The sequence below is a fragment of the Mangifera indica genome, chromosome 8, assembly GCF_011075055.1.
Source record: "Mangifera indica cultivar Alphonso chromosome 8, CATAS_Mindica_2.1, whole genome shotgun sequence".
In the NCBI taxonomy this organism is placed as follows: Eukaryota; Viridiplantae; Streptophyta; class Magnoliopsida; order Sapindales; family Anacardiaceae; genus Mangifera; species Mangifera indica.
The window spans coordinates 15,217,161-15,237,396 of record NC_058144.1 but is presented as its reverse complement, the minus strand read 5'-3'; the positions used below and the strand labels follow the sequence as shown (position 1 = coordinate 15,237,396).

Here is a 20,236-nt window from a genome sequence, read left to right as displayed (position 1 = left end):
AATGAACCTAAAAGTCCACTTTTTCCTAATTGTCAAATCCGATCCTCTCCAATATGACCAAATTTGTGATGTCATAGAACTATTGGATTTATATGTTCTCTAGTTCTTTTAGATGATTTGGAATACATGACGTTATGTAAATCAAGTTCTATCACATACAAACCATTTGTATTGATAGCATTTCCTACTAATTTATTTCCAAAATAAATTAGACACACTCATTTTCGTTAAATGTAAATTGATAACCATTCTTACACAAAACTGGAATAGAGATGATATTCTTGGTGGCATTAGCAAAATACAAAGTTTTATACAAAGTTATTACATGCCTAGTAGATAACTGTACACTACATACACCTACAGCCTCTGCAGAAACTCATGTCTCATCAGTTAGTCTCAGTGTGATCTCATCACGTCTCAATGTAGAACTATTCTGCAGATGTTGTAAACAAGCACAAACATGTGAAGTTGCAGCAAAATCCAATATCCAGGAATCAATATTTGAATTAACATTTAATTCAAATTCAATTACATGACATTGATATGTACCTACTTTGCTTTTTTCTCATATAATCAAGGTATAGAGGGTAGTTCCTCTTCCAATACCCCTCTTGGTTACAATCAAAGCAATTGTTCTTCTTCTGCTTCTTTTCTTTTTGTGAAACAGAAGGTCGTGGAGGCTAAGAACGTGATACCCCGATACCAAAACCCTTCATCCTATAAGGCCTGGTAGTGGTTTTCTTAAAACCCTTTCTTTGTACTTTTGGTCCACCAGATCCCATTTATGAACCTCTCCTCTAAGGCTTTTGAGCTTGCCTCTTTTTGCCTCTCGTGGCAAAGGTAGCTAGCAACTCAACTAGTGTTTTTCCTTTCTTCTCATTATTGTAAAATTCTTGAATATCATTAAGAAACTCAAGGAGAGTACGTTCAATCCTATTGAGATTATAATTTGTAATAAATGGCTTAAAAGTTGGAGGGAGTGAATAGAGAATCAAATTCACCCGAACATTATACGACAAATTTGTACCTATAATTTATAACTCCCTAGTCTTGTTAATCATTTTAATAACATGATAATCTGGGGAAACACCCTTCTTAAGTTGCATGTTGAATAGTGAAGTCATCAAATTATATTCCTTCACTCGAGCATTTTCACTATAAAATTCTATTAAAGTAGTGATAATTTCATACGCACTCTGCATATTCTCAAACTGAGTTTGAAGTTCAAAGTTCATTGATGCCAACATATAACTACGAACTCGTAAGTCGACATCTACCCATTCAGCATAAGCCTTTTGATCTTCCTTAGGGGCATTAGGGTCCACTGTTATTGGTAAAGGTGCCTCTAAGACATAAGCTGACTTATCAAGATTGAGAACAATTGTCAGAGTTTTCAGCCAGTCTTTAAAATTGGGACCAATAAGCACATATGAGTCCATCAATTTCAAGAATATATTGTTTGCCGTTGACATTTTGAGATTTTATATCATAAAAGAGAATGTTGCAAGAAATAACAAATTCATTAGTAATTACCAATAAACCTAATCTTATTAGCTCCTACTATTTTATTCTTATTCAAATCTTATACTTCCCCAGCTGAAGATTCAGAAAGTTCATTGGATCACTTTCTAGTGGGGAATCAAGTTCTTATCAAACTTGACAAACCGCACATAATAAATCTAAGTCCGTCAAGCTCAATAAGTAGGAATCGATTTCCTTTTGCATTCCAAATGTAAGCTATGATTCATGTGAGCCTCTAGCTTTGAGCACCGCACATAATAGATCTAAGCACTCTAAACTAGTGAAATTCAACCCATCGTGCTTTCCAAACATAGTATCCTATCACTCCCACACATAATAGAATCTAGGGAATGATAGGAATATTACTCTAAACACCAATCGACTAATTTTACATCATATGACATAGTATTCGTCACACAATAGAAATTTAGGATTTTCAGCCTTATGTCATAACTCTAATGAATCCATAATGGAAGGCTCGAATTTGATATTGAAAATTTGGGAAGGTTTTATTATTATTAATTAGGTTCAGTTTATATCTTGAGTAGTCTATTATATATCTTCGGATACGTATTTGTCACCCAAGACATGTTACTAAACCATATTCTTACAATTTATGCCATTGAAAATTTTTCTAATATCCTAAATGGTATTGTAAGAATATTTCATGTCTAAAAGTTTTAGTTCTCTAAAACACAAAACTATGTATTGTATGCCATAAATAAATTACATGATAATATAAAACATAAAATTTAGGCATGCTATTGAACACATATCAACTATATTATTTAATAATTAAAAGAAGTCATATTTTCGTACAACTTAGCATATCACATATCTAAAATGTACATTAGGTTGATCTTGCATATCAGAGATCCAATCTCTTATAACTTAATCCTAAACTAGCAAACTTGAGTTCTTATTTATGTATCTAAGACAACAAACATATCCAATATGTTATGTCCATTTCAATCTAGCATACATAATGTTAAACATTTAGATGCATGATGTTTAGCATGTCATAACGTCTCATATATAGCATACACATGTCACACATTAATGCTATCACATATACATATAATAACATGACATTGTGGGCACCATATTAATATTTATAACACCATGGTCAAACATTCAAACTTAGAAATTAAATTTGTAAGTTGGTAAACTTAACAAATGATTTACCATATTTTATGCTCTTTGTCTTTGTTTAAGTTTGCTAAAACACAAACACATCCAATGTTTGGTGTCTACAAGATCAAACCATAACATGTATACAAAGTAATTAAACCAAAATTTTATATTACATTTTCTTGAAACCAACCATGAAACCCTAACTCTTGATGTTTCCAAAACACATATCAAGTTCACCAAAATCTCACTAAACATGTTTCAATTCATACTTAAACATGAATAGGTTTTATAATGACAAGTTGTAAACTAAATACATAACACATGCCTAATGTGAGCCAAATTCACAAGTGGCATGCATTTCACCAAGTCATGACATATGAATCATTCATCAATCAAACATAATCCATCTTACCATGTAATGATTATTCAAGCATGAATATGGCTACACATAATGTAATTTATCCAATCCAAACTATCAAGAATCCAATTCTCAATCAAACCAAGTCAAACACTAGTTTAATGAATTAATAAAAATTCAATCAACATTAAATGTTATTTCCATCAACCAAACACATAAAAATCATGTCAACTTGTTCATGCCCTACACCAAGTCACACAAACTAAGTTTCTTAAAAACACATTCCCATGTAAAGTCAAGATTAAAATTCATGTGTATATCATGACAATCATGCTTAAACCATTAATTTCAAAAACACCCAAATTTCTAAAATTAAGTTTTTTTTTTATGTCAAAAATTATCCAACACAATTTCAACAATTCAAAGCTTCTTAAATGCTATTAAGACATTCCTAATAACATATATACACTTGGTTTGAACCAATCACACATAACAAAACTTATATCTTAGGTTTTGATCACTAACACTTCCAAACACCTAAAAATATGACATGTTCTTGTCATTCAAGGATAAAACTCTTGCTCTGATACCATTTGTAGGATTTTGGCAAAAAACTTCAAATTTTTAGATAATGTTCATATTTTATGTAACAACGGTAATATAAAATTTACATATTGTTTCAAGAAATAAAACATAGAAATAGTAAACTACCTTGTACCTTGTAATTTCATTTGAAGTTAGGAAGCTTGAGTCACTAAAATAAGTGATCTCTTGACTTACACCCTTTAAGGAAGAAAAATAGAAGTTTTTCTCGGCAAAAGGAAGAAGAAGAAGAAAATTCTCTTATTTTTCTATATTTCTCTTCCATTTATTAAACTTAAACTTGATATTTATCAAGTTAAGCATGTGTCCAATTTCTATTGGCTTATCATTAAGAGTAACTAATATTTTGACAGATGTTAATTAATTTGTGCCCAAAATTATGTGTTCCACTTTCTAAACAATTTCAAAAGTGTAAAATGACAATTTTCCCCCTTTTTCGAATCTTATTCGAAAAGTATTATTTTTATTCTCGGAAACTGCTAGCCAATCGTGGATAAATATTTCATTTTCATAACACCATTTTCTTCCTTGAAATATGGGTGTGACCTTCAAGGTTCATAGTGACGTAGTTATGGGCCTCATATCAGATGATACGTTTTGTTATATCACTAAATAACCTAAAACTATTGTTAACCGATATACTTCATTTTTCGCTACGAAACGAAGCTCCCACTGATCATGTGGTGTCATCTAGCAATGTCCCATGGCCCCTACATTACAATGAAGTACAAGCTTCAGATAATATCAAATGAACCTTTCGTACTCATACTTACCATGTAGTCCAATCCCTCCGTCATTACATCCCAATTAAACTTGGATTCATGGAATATCAAAATCCAATATTTACTCTCTTTGAATATCAAGTAATGTATCATAACGTGCCACATCAAAACTCTCTTCATGTGGTATTTTATTTATACTAGCCAGTGTCTTAGTTTTTTATGTTTCTTGATATTCGTACGAGAACTTGAGAGCATTCAAGCCGACAGATCCCTATATGATCATCACTTGTTCTCTCGCTCAAGTAACATATGATCAACTTGGCTTTTAAACGGGACATGGTTAGCCCCATGTTATACACCATATGAACCATATATCTTAAAACGAAGTACAACCATGATATCTTAGGTCAAAAGATCTATACACTAGTATGATTTTATGATGTATCACTGATTGCATATCAATGTCCACGTGATCATCGTTTAGCAGTCATGTTCAATAAATAATATAATATAATAACTTTTGATCAGTTTTCCAACCATCAAACGGTTATATTGTTTACCTATATGTACATCCACCATACCTAAAATCATCTAATGATATTCTATAGTGATATAGCACATGCCCACTATGCAATACTATTACCTAAACAAATTACCTATGTAGGGAACAATTTGATGACGTTTATAAAACTCATCGGGACATCTCACATGTCATATGTATGCAGCTAATATGGATGTAATATACAACTACAATATAGATATAAAAATGATGCAGAAAACATGCGAAGTATGACAAAACTCTTCCTTTATTAATAATGTATATGCAAGATATACAAGTCTTGAAACCGACAAAATGATTGGTTTTAAGGGCATACTCTAACATGATTATCCTATCGTACCTACTTCCTTTTTTGAGGTGGATTAAATGTGTAAACATCAAATAAACACCTACTTTCATGATACTTGGTTAATATAAACTAATTAAGTTTTGTGACTATCAAACATCAAATAAATACCTATTTTCATGATACTTGGTTAATATAAACTCATTAAGCTTTGTGACAATCAATGGCTCCATAATGATTCTAATCTATCTCTAGACTTAGACTTCCAGTTTTAATGATTCCATAACTAGTTATCTACCTATCTTTCGATAACATACATCAACCTACAAACATGTATGATAATTTGCCATTAATATCACACAAGGCTTCAATTCCCAATCATTAAATCAAAAGCAATATCATAAATTTATTAAATAGATAGTAAAAATAACTACATAGTCACGAGGATTGAAAGATCCTTTTTAGTCCCTAGAAAATATTTTAGCCACTTATAGTAATAACAATAACACAAATCAAATAACAAGAGTGGTCTATAATGTAATAAAGAATTAAAAAGTCAGAATCTTGGGAAGAAATTGAAATCTTGATCTTATTGAATTCTTGAAGTAATTCGTGATTCTTGCTCTTTGATGTTGAGTTTTTGCATTAAATCCTTGATCTACAATGAGTATTCGGTGGCTGGAAGGTTGAAGAGGCACAAAAGAACTAATATTTTTGCATGAAATAGGCTAGCGTTGACAACCTGCGTGTGTCTAGGAGTGTTGGATATACTAAGACTCTACAAATTCTATCAAATACGCTCATATTAATTTCCTATTATGGTTCGTATTAGTTTCTTGTTTCTGCTTATATTAGTTTCTTATTTCAGCTCCCTGTATCAAGAAACTCTTACCTGCATTAGGAAATCTTGTCTACACTAGGAAATCTTGCTTGATTATGTGCAACAATCAAATCTTTTCAAGATTCATTCAAATTCATTCTGATTAACTCCAAATGTTCTCAAAATCTCCTAAAATAGAAAAATAACTACAAAGTAAAGAAATATTACACAATGTACTTAAATTAAATAAAAATAACAAAATATAACTAAAATACACCCAAAAACCTAATAACTAGACACTAAATATGTGTAAATTATGCACTCAATAGACGCTCGTTCAAATGGTACAAAATGACCATTTTACCTTATGTTATGTGTTTTTATAGGGATTGAGCTAGAAAAGCCTATAAAGGATAGACATAAGATAACAAGCTATAGAAAAGGTGTTCAATATTGTGGAAGATGACACAAACCCATCTGAGTCAAATTTGAGTAAAAAAAATAAAGAAAGTTAAACAAAGTGGTATGCATCCAGATAGCCACCAACTATGTATGTAAGTGGCAAGATATATGAAAAGCAATAAAATTATATGAGAGATAAATACCCATAAGATGTATCATGCATTCAGTGCATTAACAACACAGTTTATTTAAGTTTAGGTGTGCATGGTAAAGGATTATAACACCTTAGTTAGTTTCTCATATGGTCAACAAGATGCATCACATGCGTGCCCATGGTAGGAGTTATCAAAGGATAGTGTTTTAGTTAGTAATCCCATGGTTATGTGTATAAGATAAGTAGAGACTATAACCAGTTTCTTCATGTGACTAAGGTATCATAATTATTTAGCCTGATAGACTGACCAATATGTGCAAGAGACATAATAGTTAGTAGACATGTAAGATGTTAATTGCTTTCACTAGAACATCTAATATGTCAAGATCAACTTAGATCTTAGTAGTTTGTGTGAGATGGCCTATGTATTTAGGGCATGAGGGTGTCGAAAGTAGACGTATAGGCAAAGAAGAGTGTTAGAAATTGTTCACTTTAACCACATAAAGAGTTAGTAAAGGAACACAAGGATTTGAGTTATGTTGTGTGTATGGTCCTAAGATGTTACCAACTTATTGAGTGTTTTTTACTCACAAATTCCTTTTTATGGTTTTGTAGGTAAAGGTAAGTAGTGAGGCATCCATGAGAGCCAATAGTCCAAGCTCAGGATATTGCATAAGGTTAAGGGGCAGTTTTGTCATTATTTTATTATGTTGAGTTTTCTATGTATTCATGATAATTTAAGATTATGAGTAATTCTACATATTTATATTTGGTTTGTTAATACAGACATAACGGTTTTCAATATCTATTGATTTATGATTATTCAGATATTTTTTTAATTGCACTTTTTTGCATGCATTTGATTTAAGTAATTAATAACATACTCTTTTATTCCATTGTAAGTAAGTTATTAACATCTTTTTAGGTCATATTTTGTATAGGGGTGTGTATCTGGAGAAAGGTATTACATTTATGCTATCGAAGCATGATTTTGGAACCCAAAAAGATATTTAGTATTAATATGTCTAAACGGTGCACAAGTGAGTTAAGTAATGAAAGTAACCCCTCGTGTAACGTTGACCACTCCCACACACCTACCACTATAAGTATGCTTTAACTTGCATTAAGATAAGTAGTACATCTAGGTAAGTTGTGTTTGTTTTAGGATGAGAAGATTCAAGAGGCTTATTAGAGATACTTTAGATGTCTTTACCTATAAGAGTAGCGAAGTAAAGGCTTAAGGATAAGCCTCTGGTGTAATAGTTGTACCCCTTGTTAATAATTTAGTGATCAGATAGATTGTGTAGGAGATTCTCAAAAAGAATTGAAAGGCATCAAAAAGTATTAGGCATCCAATTCAAGCCTTACCAATAGTAGAGGAACCCCCAAGTGTTTAACTATTGCCCTAGTAAGACAAATAGGTAAATAGGTACCTAGAGTTCCAATAGTTAATGCTAACAGAGGAAATTTTCACCCTATTTATAGTATGGTAGGAAAACACTAGCCTCTCAAGTTTAGAGGCAATTCAATTATAGGTTCGATTCTAGTGGATGAGTGGTTGAAGGTAGTAGAGAATGTTACAGGGCTTTTTTAGATGAAAAACCACGAAAAAATCCAATGTGTCAATTTCCTTTTGAAAAGTGATGCCAAAATATAGTGGTAGATGTTATATGATAGTTGTAAAGCTTCGTAAATGAGATGGGTTGATTACAAGTAGGCTTTTAAGAAAGAAAATTTATTAATAAACATCTTGTACATGAAAGCCCATAAGTTCATAAATTTAAAGCATGAAAGTATGTCAATGAAAAAGTTATCCACCAAGTTGAATGCCCTAGCTAAATATGTCTCAAGGGTGGCTAACACAAATAAGGGTAAGATGGAGATTTTCATCAATAGGCTTTTATCAGATATTGCTAAAGATGTTATGATAGAAAAGTATGCCATTAGTTCCTATTCAAAGGCCTTAAGTAAGGCAGATAGATTAGAGGCCATAAGGCTATGGAAGGCTTGAGACTGGGGTATTTTAAATCAATCTAATCTAGTAGCCTTAACCCAAAGATCAGATTACGTAGTGTTAGGAGCCAATCAATAGGGTGGTAACAGGGATTTCATAGGCAAGAAGGCATTCTAATCCAAAAGTAATAATAAGAACTAAAGGGGTAAGAAACTAAAGAGAGAAGATCAATCGAGGTGTGATGATTCCCCTACTTACTTTAAATGTAGGCGAAGACATATCGGTGAGTACTTAGCCAGTCAAAGAGTATGCTACAAATACAAGTAGTCTAACCACTTTGCTATAAAGTGCACATCAGCAATAACACAACCCTTACAAACTAAACAGTAGAGGAAGGATAGACTAGAATATGTGCAATTACTCAGACTCAGGCAAAGGCCAGCCTATCAGTAGTGATAGGCAATTGATTTTCCATTCTTGTCTTTTATATGCTTTAATTGACTATGATGTTATTCATTCTTTTGTTACAAGTGGCATAGTTAAGAGGATAAGACTAGAGCCCACATTTGCCTCACATAACAATATAGAGATGCCTGATAAAGACAAGATTTGTAACATTCATATGTTGATAGGAGAGACAATTACTCTGGGTGGTTAAGAGTTGGTCGTGGACTTAATAGTGAAGGACATATGAGATTTGGATTGTTTAGTCATATGGCGCTAGAAAAGAAGTTAAATGTTTGATGGTCTGATCGAGGGTGACCTACATCAAAAATAAGATTTTGATGTTAGGAATGCCTGTTCATAGAAAGGGCGATGCTTGTTTACCTATTCATTTTAAGAGAAAACTGTCATTTTTTACAGTCAATGGATACTTTTCTTAAACCAATGACTATTTTATTTCTTTTCGTAACGCTTGCCTATAAATTGAGCTCATTTGAAATTGGAAATGCTTAGACATCATATTGATAACATGTAACACCCCACCTCGAATATGCTACCTTTCATGATAAAGTGCTACCAAAATCTACTATGAATGAGTAAGATAATTAAAATTAATCCATAAACCTATATCAGCATATAAAAATCTCATATCTGAAAAATTCATAAAAGTCTTTATTGTAAAAATTAAAACTATTATTCAAAAGCATACCTAGGCATATTAACATGCCTCAACTCAATAAATAATCTTTATACTAAAAAATAAAATAAAATCTATAATCATAATATTATCAAAGTTCATTAGTCATGTTATCTACATCTTTCATCTCTCGCATGTTGTTTTATCACTGAGTCACCATTTTAATGCCACTGTCACCTATAACCTTGTCACTTGCAAAATACAAGGGAAGAAAGTGAGTATAAAACTCGGTAAGTAGGGATGATCTATTATGCAATGTCAAAATATCAATTTATCATTTTCCTCTACTACCTAGGTTATCTTGATCTTGATCTTGATCTTAGGTTGTTGATATCTAACTTGAATCCTAAGAAATCAATGTACATACTCTAGTGACCACTCTCTGGGCAAGCTCTTTCTAGTTTGAGCTATCTAATTAGTTGTCATCGTTTGTTAGACTCACAATTCTAGCTAAATCAATTGATAGACCTCCACTCAATGGACTATCTATGTTTTGGTAAGTTTTGGACCTCCCACAGTTAATGAATTATCTATGTCTTGTAAACTTTTAGCCAATCGACAAACCCACAATCTTAACATTTATGTATCTCTTAATCTAATGACTCTAATAAAAAGACTTTACCCTATGTTTAAGCTTACCTAAGTTATGTGTACTCCCTTACCAACCTAATAATCTCAATCTAGATGTCCCCTATAGGTATCGAATAATCTTAAATCTTTGTTGGATATCCAATCCCTATCAATAGCTAATCTCTTGTAATACTCTTAAACTTATCTCAAGTCTAAGTTATTACTTACCTGGGATTTTCTCTCTCTTTGATCATATTTTCTCTCTTCCCTCAGGTATCTAACCTTTTGGGTATCTTTCTCATATCAGTCTTATTCTTTTCCTTTAGTATTTCTCAACAACTCTCACCTTAAATCTAAATCACACTAATCATAATTTTTTATTAAATTCAAAATCATATTCAGCCTATGCATAATCAGTTTATGTCCATACATTTCTTTTCCTTTGAAATATGAAAAATCTTCAATCGTATTTAGATGTATAAATTGATAGGCAGACTATGATTATCTACAATGAAAATTTTCTTTTATCTTACTTATATACTTTTTTCAAAACCCATTTGCAACAACAGAAAAAGAATTTCTTAAAAATTAAAATCAGCCACCATAAAAGGAATTTACAGGCTAATTCTCGGGTAACTTATAGTCTAATTTTTTTGCTAGAAATCTAATCTAGACTCACAATTCTAACACACACGTTTAAGACATGTGTGGTAGTACCACGAGGTAACATCGAAAGCTTATTAACATCCCCATTAAGCAGATTCTCTAACCTAAACATGACCTATCGTCTAGCCAACATCATCACATAGTATATTAATTTCTCTTTAACAAGTTGATTCTCGAGTAACTTATGACCTAATTTTCAACCAAAAATTCTTTCGAACTTGTAACTCGAATGCATCATGTTTAAGAGTGAATGTGATAGTCCCACAAGATACCTTTTGAAAGCTCATAGGTATCCCTAATAAGTGAATTTTTTTAATAAAATATGACTTGTTATCCATCTAACATCATTACATAGTATACTAATTTATTTTTTACAAGCTGATTCTTTGGCAACTTGTGGCCTAATTTTTAGCCAAAAATACTATCCAAATTCGTAACTAGAATGCACCACAGTCAAGAGCACGTGCAGTAATCCCATAGGGTATGTCTTAAAGGAAAAATAGTAATTTCATATATATTTGTATGCTTTAGTATAAGTTTGGTTAAGCTAAGTTGAAATAAATTGAATATTGTATGATTGAAGGGTTGAACAAATGTTGTTGGGGGAAAAAATACCTATTAATGGCATATCACATGTAATACTTATAAATTCATTTGTCTTTTGGCTCACATGTGTGATTTATTATGCTTGAATAATATTATATGTGATTTTGGGGTAGCATAACCATGTGGGCAAATCACATACCTCTGTGTGTGATGGCAATGGCAAAATAGTCTTTTCCTATGAGATGCATACAAATTGGCTAAGGATGGTTGACGTGCACACCCGTATATATTAGCATACACACTCGTTTATATTGGTATACACACTCGTGTATAGTTAGCACGTTAGAATTTTGGATAAGGAGCAGTTTTGCAATGATTTTAGAAATTGCCAATATTGAGTAACGACATACATGCTGAGTATGAATAATGCATCCCCATGTATTGTTGTTTGCAATAAAAATAAAAAGAATTGCAAACGCATTTGGTTGGGGGTTAGTCATCATTTTCATAAAGAAAAATAAGAAGGTTTGAGTGCTCTTAGAGCATTAAAGCATGAAAGATTGCCAGGAATCACCAAAACCACATAAAGATTAGCATATTAGTGAAGGAAAGGTAAATACAATAGCCCTTGTATTGTATGGATTCCTTTGGATGAATTGATGTTATTGTGATTATATGTAATTGGAGAATTTTTTGTATAGTATTATAATGGCATCATTGATGTTTGACATTAGTGATCTAACTATGGTTAAAACTATTTTGATATAAAGTTATGTTTGTATTTTTTAATGGTTTGTTGAAGTATAAACATTAATAGTTCTGTTGTTATGATATTCCATTGATTTGCAAATTTGTTAGAGGAGTTTCATGTGTGATTATTTTGGGATTTGAACCTCCATAAATACATCCATATATTCGGTTATGACAATGTATGATGGGTTTAGCTTCTGACTTGAAATGATTTAATGGCCATAGTTTTTACACAACTTGTGTGATAATGTGTTGGAATACATATGGATTTAATACTTTATTGAAAGGTATCTGTTAAAAAACCTAGAGTTGGATTATGTTATCTGGGAATAATTGTTTAAACAAAAATCACAAGTTACTAAAATACGATACATGACCGTGTGGGAAAGGGAACATGCGTATGTATCTTTAGGGATGAACATTCCTGTATGGAAAAAAAACACTAACATGTAAATTTAGGATCAGATACATGCCCGTGTGGTATGAGACACACAGTCGTGTTTCTTGCCCTAGATTGCATGTCTGTGTGTGTTGGATGCATGCCCAAATGTACGTATTTGGAAAGACATATACACCCTTGTGTATAATTGGGGAAATTTGAATGTTAACGTGTAAAAGAATTGCAATGATAATATGAAGTTTCTAAACTCCTAAATGGGTAAAGAAATGACTATTTTACCACTATGAAGGATAGTTATAAGAAATTTAAGTAATAATGTAATATCCCTGGTCCAATTATTTGACCCACTGTTAAGATATTGTTTACTCTGGACACACAATCCATTATGGTTTTGTTTTTAGGCTTTACAACCCAAAATGCATTTTAACAGTTTAAGGAGCTTACAGACTATTTAACCAGTCAAATTCTCTCACATCTAAATGATGTAAGATGTATAGATAAAGTATAGACAAACCTAATATCTTTTTCGTGCTTTGCCATTATGAGATTTGTCTAAGGGTATCACATACATCCTTCTTATAAGACTAAGTGTTCTCACTAAGGTTTGTCCTACCATCATTCAAAAGGACACACAAAGTTGCTCTAATACCATTTGTAACATCCCTAGTCTAATAGTCCAACCCACTATCAAGATATTGTTTATTCTAGGCACATAATTCAACATAGTTTTGTTTCTAAGCTTTGCAACCTAAAACACATTTTGACAATTTAAAGAGCTCACAAGTTATTTAACCAATCAAATCCTTTTACCTCTAACTAATATGGGATACATAGATAAAATATAGACAGACCCATCATCTCTCTCGTACTTTGTCGATATGGGATTTGCCTAAGGGAATCACAAATAAGGTTCTAACGAAGGCAAATATAAGTAATAAGGCTTAAGAAAGGGTATTGCAAAATTATTGGTTGTAATAGAGGCGATAAGAAATGTGAAGATTGTGCTAGTGCCTAAAAGTGTGTATAACGACATAATGACAAAAATTATTTTGAAAGTGTTGGACTATGTGGAAAATGGCATAAAAGGTAATTTGGGTGTACTTGATTGTGTGGACGATGACACAGATCTTGATTAGATTGGTTCCAAGTCAAAAACTAGAAATGATGTAATATGATAGTTTGAGCCATTGAGTTGTGTGCAATACGATTATGAAAGCATCATGGCTAGTCTATATGACCTTAATACCTTTAGATGACTATGCATCAGCGTTGGACACCTTAGCATCCATGATATTTGTGCGCACACTGACGTTAGGCGTCTTAGCATTTAAGATGTTTGTATAATTTTAGGGGAGGCTCGCGGTCTTACTTTCCTTTTGATATAGTATCCATAGTTTGAAGCTCGGTAGATATGTGTATTAAATACATCTTATGATTGATATCGGGGATGTCTTCTGCTTTCAACAAATGCCTGGGATGTCAACATACATTGTTTGCAACTAGTCATCTAGGATGACACCGTCATTAAGATTAAATAAAAGACCCATATGACATTGACATTAACATTATTTATGCTATGTATTGTGGGGTGATGAGAGGTTACCTACTTACTGAGTGTGTTTCACTCTTTGTGTTCCTTTGTGGTTTTGTAGGTAGATTGTGAAGTAGTAAGGTGGCAACGGGGGACCAGTTGGTCAGCTCGAAGTAATGCATATGGTAGGGGCATTTTGATTAGTTTACATTATGGTTATGTTTAGTAATTGAGTTTATTTGTGAGATTTATGTAGTTTATTTTATGATGTTGGATGTCAAACATTGGGATTGGTATTATATTTAAAATGATTTATTACACTTTTAGGGATTGTGGGAGTGATTTATTTATCATGCATATTTGTTATCTCTGTTACAAATTTAAGTGAAAAAATCTTAAGTTAACACGTTTCTTTGGATACCTATTCCAAGTAAAGGTATATATCTAAAGAGGGGTGTTACACCACATTAACTGAAGTGGAAAAGTGCCATGTAGGAAAATTTTTAAAAAGGAATGATTGTCCATATGAGGCATGAATGCCTCTTTGTGGTGTTAAATGGAAACAGTTTTAGAATGGCAATTAAGCTAAATTTTAGAGATTTTTATCCCCGTCCAAACATATGCAAACCTAGAGAGAGAAAAGAGAGTTTACAAGTCAATTATAGACATTTATCATAGGAGCTTCAATGAGGTATTTTGGTAAAGCGACACATCGAAAAAGAAGAGAGAATGAAGGCTACTAATCAAGTTTAATTCATTGCATTTGAAGAAAATGGTAAATAAGAGTCTTTCTTCCCTTTCTTTATATATGGAATACATGGAAAACTATGGTTTTTATCTCTGCCAAACTGATTTGTTAATGATTGTTGTAAAAGGAAGTTTGTTGTATGAAATATGATTATAGGAGTGTTTATGATAAAATAATTTTTTAAGTTGATTATTGTTTATGGTAGTATTGTTTGCCACTTTATTACTTGATTTTAGTCATATTTTTATAATAACAATGTGTTGTTAAAAATATATGATAAGTAGTCAACGTTTTATGTGGAAATAGTTAGTAAATAGGTTTGGAAGGAATGATATGTTCATATTATGTCATATTTGGATTAAAGTATGAGTTTACATTGATTCTTATTTGTTAAATACATGCTAGATGATTGTTGACTATTTTAAGATCGTTAGACACCATTAGGGTACAAAAAACAAGTCATTTTACTTATTCTATAGTGAAGAGACAAACATTTATACTTGGAACATGTAAAATTATAAATCATGAACGAACAATTGGTATACGACAAATGCCCATTCATGTTAACACTAGAAATTACACTAAGTTTTCCAGAGACTATTGGACGTTGTTGACTAATAAGCCATCAACTAAGGCACAAAGTTTGTCTATTCATGTTTTAGGAACGACCGTACATAGGGTAAAACTATTGGGTTTTTTAGGTCCCTGGGAATCGACAATACAATGGAAGAAGTATTTAAAAATTAGAGATAAACTCAAAGCTCCCATTAGGGATCACATTTTAGGTTTTCAATTTTGTGAACATGGCAATAAATATCGACAAGGTGTTTAGAACTTATACCTATATTTGAAGGCTTCCTCAGTCTTTACGTGGCTTTGTGATTGCTTTTCAAACCACAATGAGGTGACACCTTGGTATCCATATGAAGCACGGATAGAAAGAGGTTAAATTCATTCATTAGGGGATAAATCCGTTTATTAGAGGCTGATAGGGCTTTGTGAACGGGTTATCTGTGTGTATGGATGGAATTTCATGCGGTTAAGGTTGCAAAAAGTTACTAAAATAAAAAAAAATGCATTCTTTATTTCAAGAAAACAATGAACGATCATTCATGTAATATGAACAGTTATTCATCTTTTATCTTTATCTGTAAGATCCGAAATTCACTTGGATTCTTGAACACATATTTGGATAAAACTTTATCAATATCCAACTAACGATGATTGGTGTTCATAGTCAAGGAAAAAGTGAAATTGGGATAATTCAATCCTATTGGACAAGCTTAGTCCATTCATAATTTCATCCCAACTTAAACACATTAAGATTATCACCAAATAACCTAATGCCTTGAAGTCCGAATCAACTCTTATGTGCATGTGACCCATAAGCTCTCTCTCAAATTAGTAATGTTTAGATTCATATCAAATCTAGACATAGACCAAGATTAACCTTTAGTGAGCCATAATAGCCACTGGATTGACAGAATGTCAGTGAGTAACTCTTAGCTTTGTGAACTTAATGGTTATGTACAATTCAATCCCTTCATCAATTGAAATCTCTCGAGGTTGAGAACAGATGCGTGCTTATCTTAATATCTTCTCGAAATGAACTGATACACATCAATTGAATGAATTGGATCAGGCTTCGACCTAATCCCACTATAGTCACAGATTCGAGTGGTTCTAATGTCTTTCAGTCTTCTCAAGCAAGATATCACCCTTGGTGTTCATTGAGTGATGAATCCTAGATTGATCCACTATAGCTTCTATACAAATCTCGATATGGCCAATCACTACCTTGTCCTATTGTGTCCAATCTTCAATTATTACATGACTTTGTTTCATAATTACAAAATTCTAAGAAAATAAAAGCACCTTATTCTAGAAGAAGAAAATGGATAAAGATAGAGTACATAGACCCTATTTAGGAATGACAACTAAAAAATGAAATAAAATAGAAAATCATTTATGAAGGTTCTTTGGTTGTGTACTTGGCACTATGCATACACACATCCATATGTATACATATCAATTAAAAATTAAATTTTTAATTATTTTTATCCTAAGTGTCAAATTACATTTTGGTCTCTAAAGTTTTATAAAATTTATCCAACCCTTAAGCTCGAAAAAATCTCAATTTTGTCTAAATTCAACGAAATATGACTAAACTAGAATTTTCAACTTTGTTAGACATGTAGGTGTGTAGTCCAACCATGCATTTGGAATTCAACAAAATTCTAGAATACTGCATAACTGAAGTCATAATTTGGGCACGACTGGAATACAACCAGGGTGGGGTGTACACAAAGAAGCATGATTGGGCCAAAATTGGTATAATCATGTACTATGTGCACAAAAGAATGCATGGTTGGACCAAATTATGGCCTAGTCATGCCGTATCTTGGTCAATTGGACCGAAAAAAGGTCCAACCGTGCAGTTCTCATAGTGCAAAGGCTATTCCACCTAATACCCTCTTTGCACAATTGGAACAAAACATGCATAGAGGGTTTCTATACCTAGTTTTTTAGGTTCTCTAGTGACGAAAAATCTAGAAAACTCTTGTTCTCAGCAAGCCAATCACTGGAGTGAGGAATACGACGTAAATCGTACTTATACTAATGGTAACCCTTAAATAATGCAGTCACTAAGATTTGAAAGCGATTTCGTATAACAACACGAAACCTATGACTTTCAACCAAAATTTAACTTACAAATATCAACAAAAACTCAAACAAAAATTCATATACCATTACTTAATAATTTAACACAATTTACATTGTACATAATACTCAACAAATCATGCAACAACACAATTGCCAATAATCTTTACCAATTTAAGTATGATTAATATGATCACATGAAATAAATATATAAAATAATCAAAACAAATAGCAGGTAAATATTTTCATGAAAATATACTAAACGGTGGCTCTGATATAACTATAAGGTATTCAAGGCAGTAATAACAGGTAGCACAACGAAAAAAATTCCAAAATCAACAAATCCTAAAATCCCTAACTAGGATACCCATTTTAGAACATAAATTCATGAATAATGCAAAAACACTCATAGGCTCTTCCAAATCTTCACGTGACATGAGATTGAATGTTATCCAATCCTAAAGAGATAGTGCCTTAGTATTTAGGCTAAGCATGAACACATAAGAGGCAATCCAAGGAGAAGGATGTTAGTACTTCTTTACTGGATTATGGGTGTTCCTTAGAAAATGAGAGAAAAATAGAAAATTTGTGGCTAGAGTATCTGATTTGTATGTGTTTTGTATCTATTTTCAATTTTAACACATGTTTTTAAATATGTGCAGGTGTTCAAGTATAACAAAGATTTCATCCAAACCTAACACTTTCAACACACATATATGACTAGTATGTAAACATGTACAACCGATATGTCTCATGGCTTGTATGAGTGGCACACAAATGTGTCGCCAGACATGCATCAAGCCATGCATGATGGCACCATAAATGTATTGCCTGACATGGCTTTAAGTCTTGCACGATTGGACAATCTTTTGTCCAACCATGCCATGCTTTTTATAATTTTGCATAGTGTCACCCATCACCATGCACACCAAGTGTACCTTGGTTAAAACATTGTCAACAAGATTCTTTATTTCCCTAAACACTAGGGTTATCACCAAATAATCCTCACCTTTGGGTTTAAATAAACCTTTATATGTATGTGACCTATAAGCTCTTTATCGAACTAGTAGTGTCTAAATTCAGGTTGAATTTAGGCAAAAACTAAGATTGACTTCTAGCAAAACATCATGACCACCCAGACGATAGTGTTAGCAGACATCTCTTAAGTTTTTACAACATCACAGTTACATGCAATTCAATCTTTTGTCAACCAAAATCTCTTAAGGTTGAGACATAGAAATATGTGTATCTTAGTAGTTCCTCGATATAAATTGACACACATAAATGATCAACACGGATTAGGCTATAATCTTATCCCACTGTGGCTATAGATTTAAGTGGTCATAGATGTCATTTAATATTCTCATGTGAGATATCTTTTCATCTGCTCAAGAGTGATGAATCATTTATCGATCTACCATAGCCTCTAGGGCTGGATTTGAGCCTAGCCGAGCTCGGCTCGGTTCATATATGAGCGACTTGAGTTCGGTTCGAATTCAGCTCGAGTTCAGCTCGGCTCGGCTCGACTCATTTTTTCTTATCAAAATGACATCGTTTTTAATATATATTGATCAAAACGACGTCGTTTTGTATAAAAAAATTTTTAAAAAAAATCTATCGAGCCAGCTCGAGCTCGAGCTGACTCGACTCGAGTCTAGCCCTAATAGCCTTCATGTATCTTATGATATGACCGATTACTACCTTTATAGTTACCCCAATTACAATGACATGTTAGATAGCATCAAACCATACTAATCTTTACTTGAGACAGTAAGACGACCTTAAGTCAAAGGATCACATGCACCTGCGGTATTTAGAGGATTTATTCCATAAACATTAGAGCAATGATCCATATAGATATTCTTTGGTCAGGTCAATTCGATGAATACATCTATAACATGCACCCTTGTATTGCACCAAACTATCTATAATAACGTCAATGCATAAGAATTGTCGCCACTTTTGGTGGGATCACTTGACACTATGATAATCTTATTATCATTACTTGTGCCTTCATTCATTGTAATATCGAGATTATGGACGTTTCTAAAATCGTCACTCAATGCATACATAAGGTTCTCATAATTAGTTGTCTGATATCATTATCATAGTTCTACCATTCTAAAAGCATGTTTTTCGTACAATCATATAAATAGTCAACATATGAATTGAATAATAATAAACCTTTTTATTAATTATTAATATAAAATTACATCCATAAATGTCAAATTTGTTTAGCTCTAGGGCACTTGTCTTAACACTGTCAACGTCAAGAACAAATCTAAAAAGAAATGGATTTGGTGCTAAAGGGGAACAAGAAAGAATCTAGCATTCTCATCACCCCATGGAGACATAAACTATATAAAGCCACAAAAGAAATTAGCGAGAGTGAGTTCTTTCAAAGACGCAATTCACAAGAAGCTTTAGTGATACTGTAATTTACTGTTTACATTCCGTAAGCCATTAGGAATACAAGTGCAAGTGCACATTAGCAGATGAAGGTGATAGCCAAAGACTCGAAACACGCATATGTAGCACAAATATAATCATTTACTTTTTGCTTTTGAGTACAATATTTACATATATTTGCTATCTTGTGTTTGTTCTTAGTATGAGTGGCTAAACCTTGCTATTCTATAAACTAAAAGGAATTTGACAATTCCCATAATTTTGTAGTACATCAATTATATTTTATAGTATCATGATGTTT

The 20,236-nt window shown here is 32.4% G+C and overlaps 1 protein-coding gene across 1 annotated transcript; it reads right to left on the bottom strand.

Annotated features, from left to right (window-relative positions):
* Nucleotides 1-797: 797 nt before the first annotated feature.
* LOC123224007 lies at nt 798-1,439 on the bottom strand. The gene is made up of 2 exons (XM_044647490.1): nt 1,192-1,439; nt 798-933 (listed from the first exon to the last, which is right to left on the bottom strand). Exons 1-2 carry the CDS (start codon nt 1,437-1,439, stop codon nt 798-800), a joined length of 384 nt encoding a protein of 127 aa, XP_044503425.1.
* Nucleotides 1,440-20,236: the final 18,797 nt, after the last annotated feature.

What these genes read in the sequence shown, in the direction of transcription:
- LOC123224007 (XM_044647490.1), bottom strand. Translation starts at nt 1,439, where the DNA reads ATGGACTCATATGTGCTTATTGGTCCCAATTTTAAAGACTGGCTGAAA. An exon ending in TTTGAGAATATGCAGAGTGC is followed by an intron (nt 934 to 1,191) that starts GTATGAAATTAT and finishes TAATCTCAATAG; the next exon opens with GATTGAACGTACTCTCCTTG.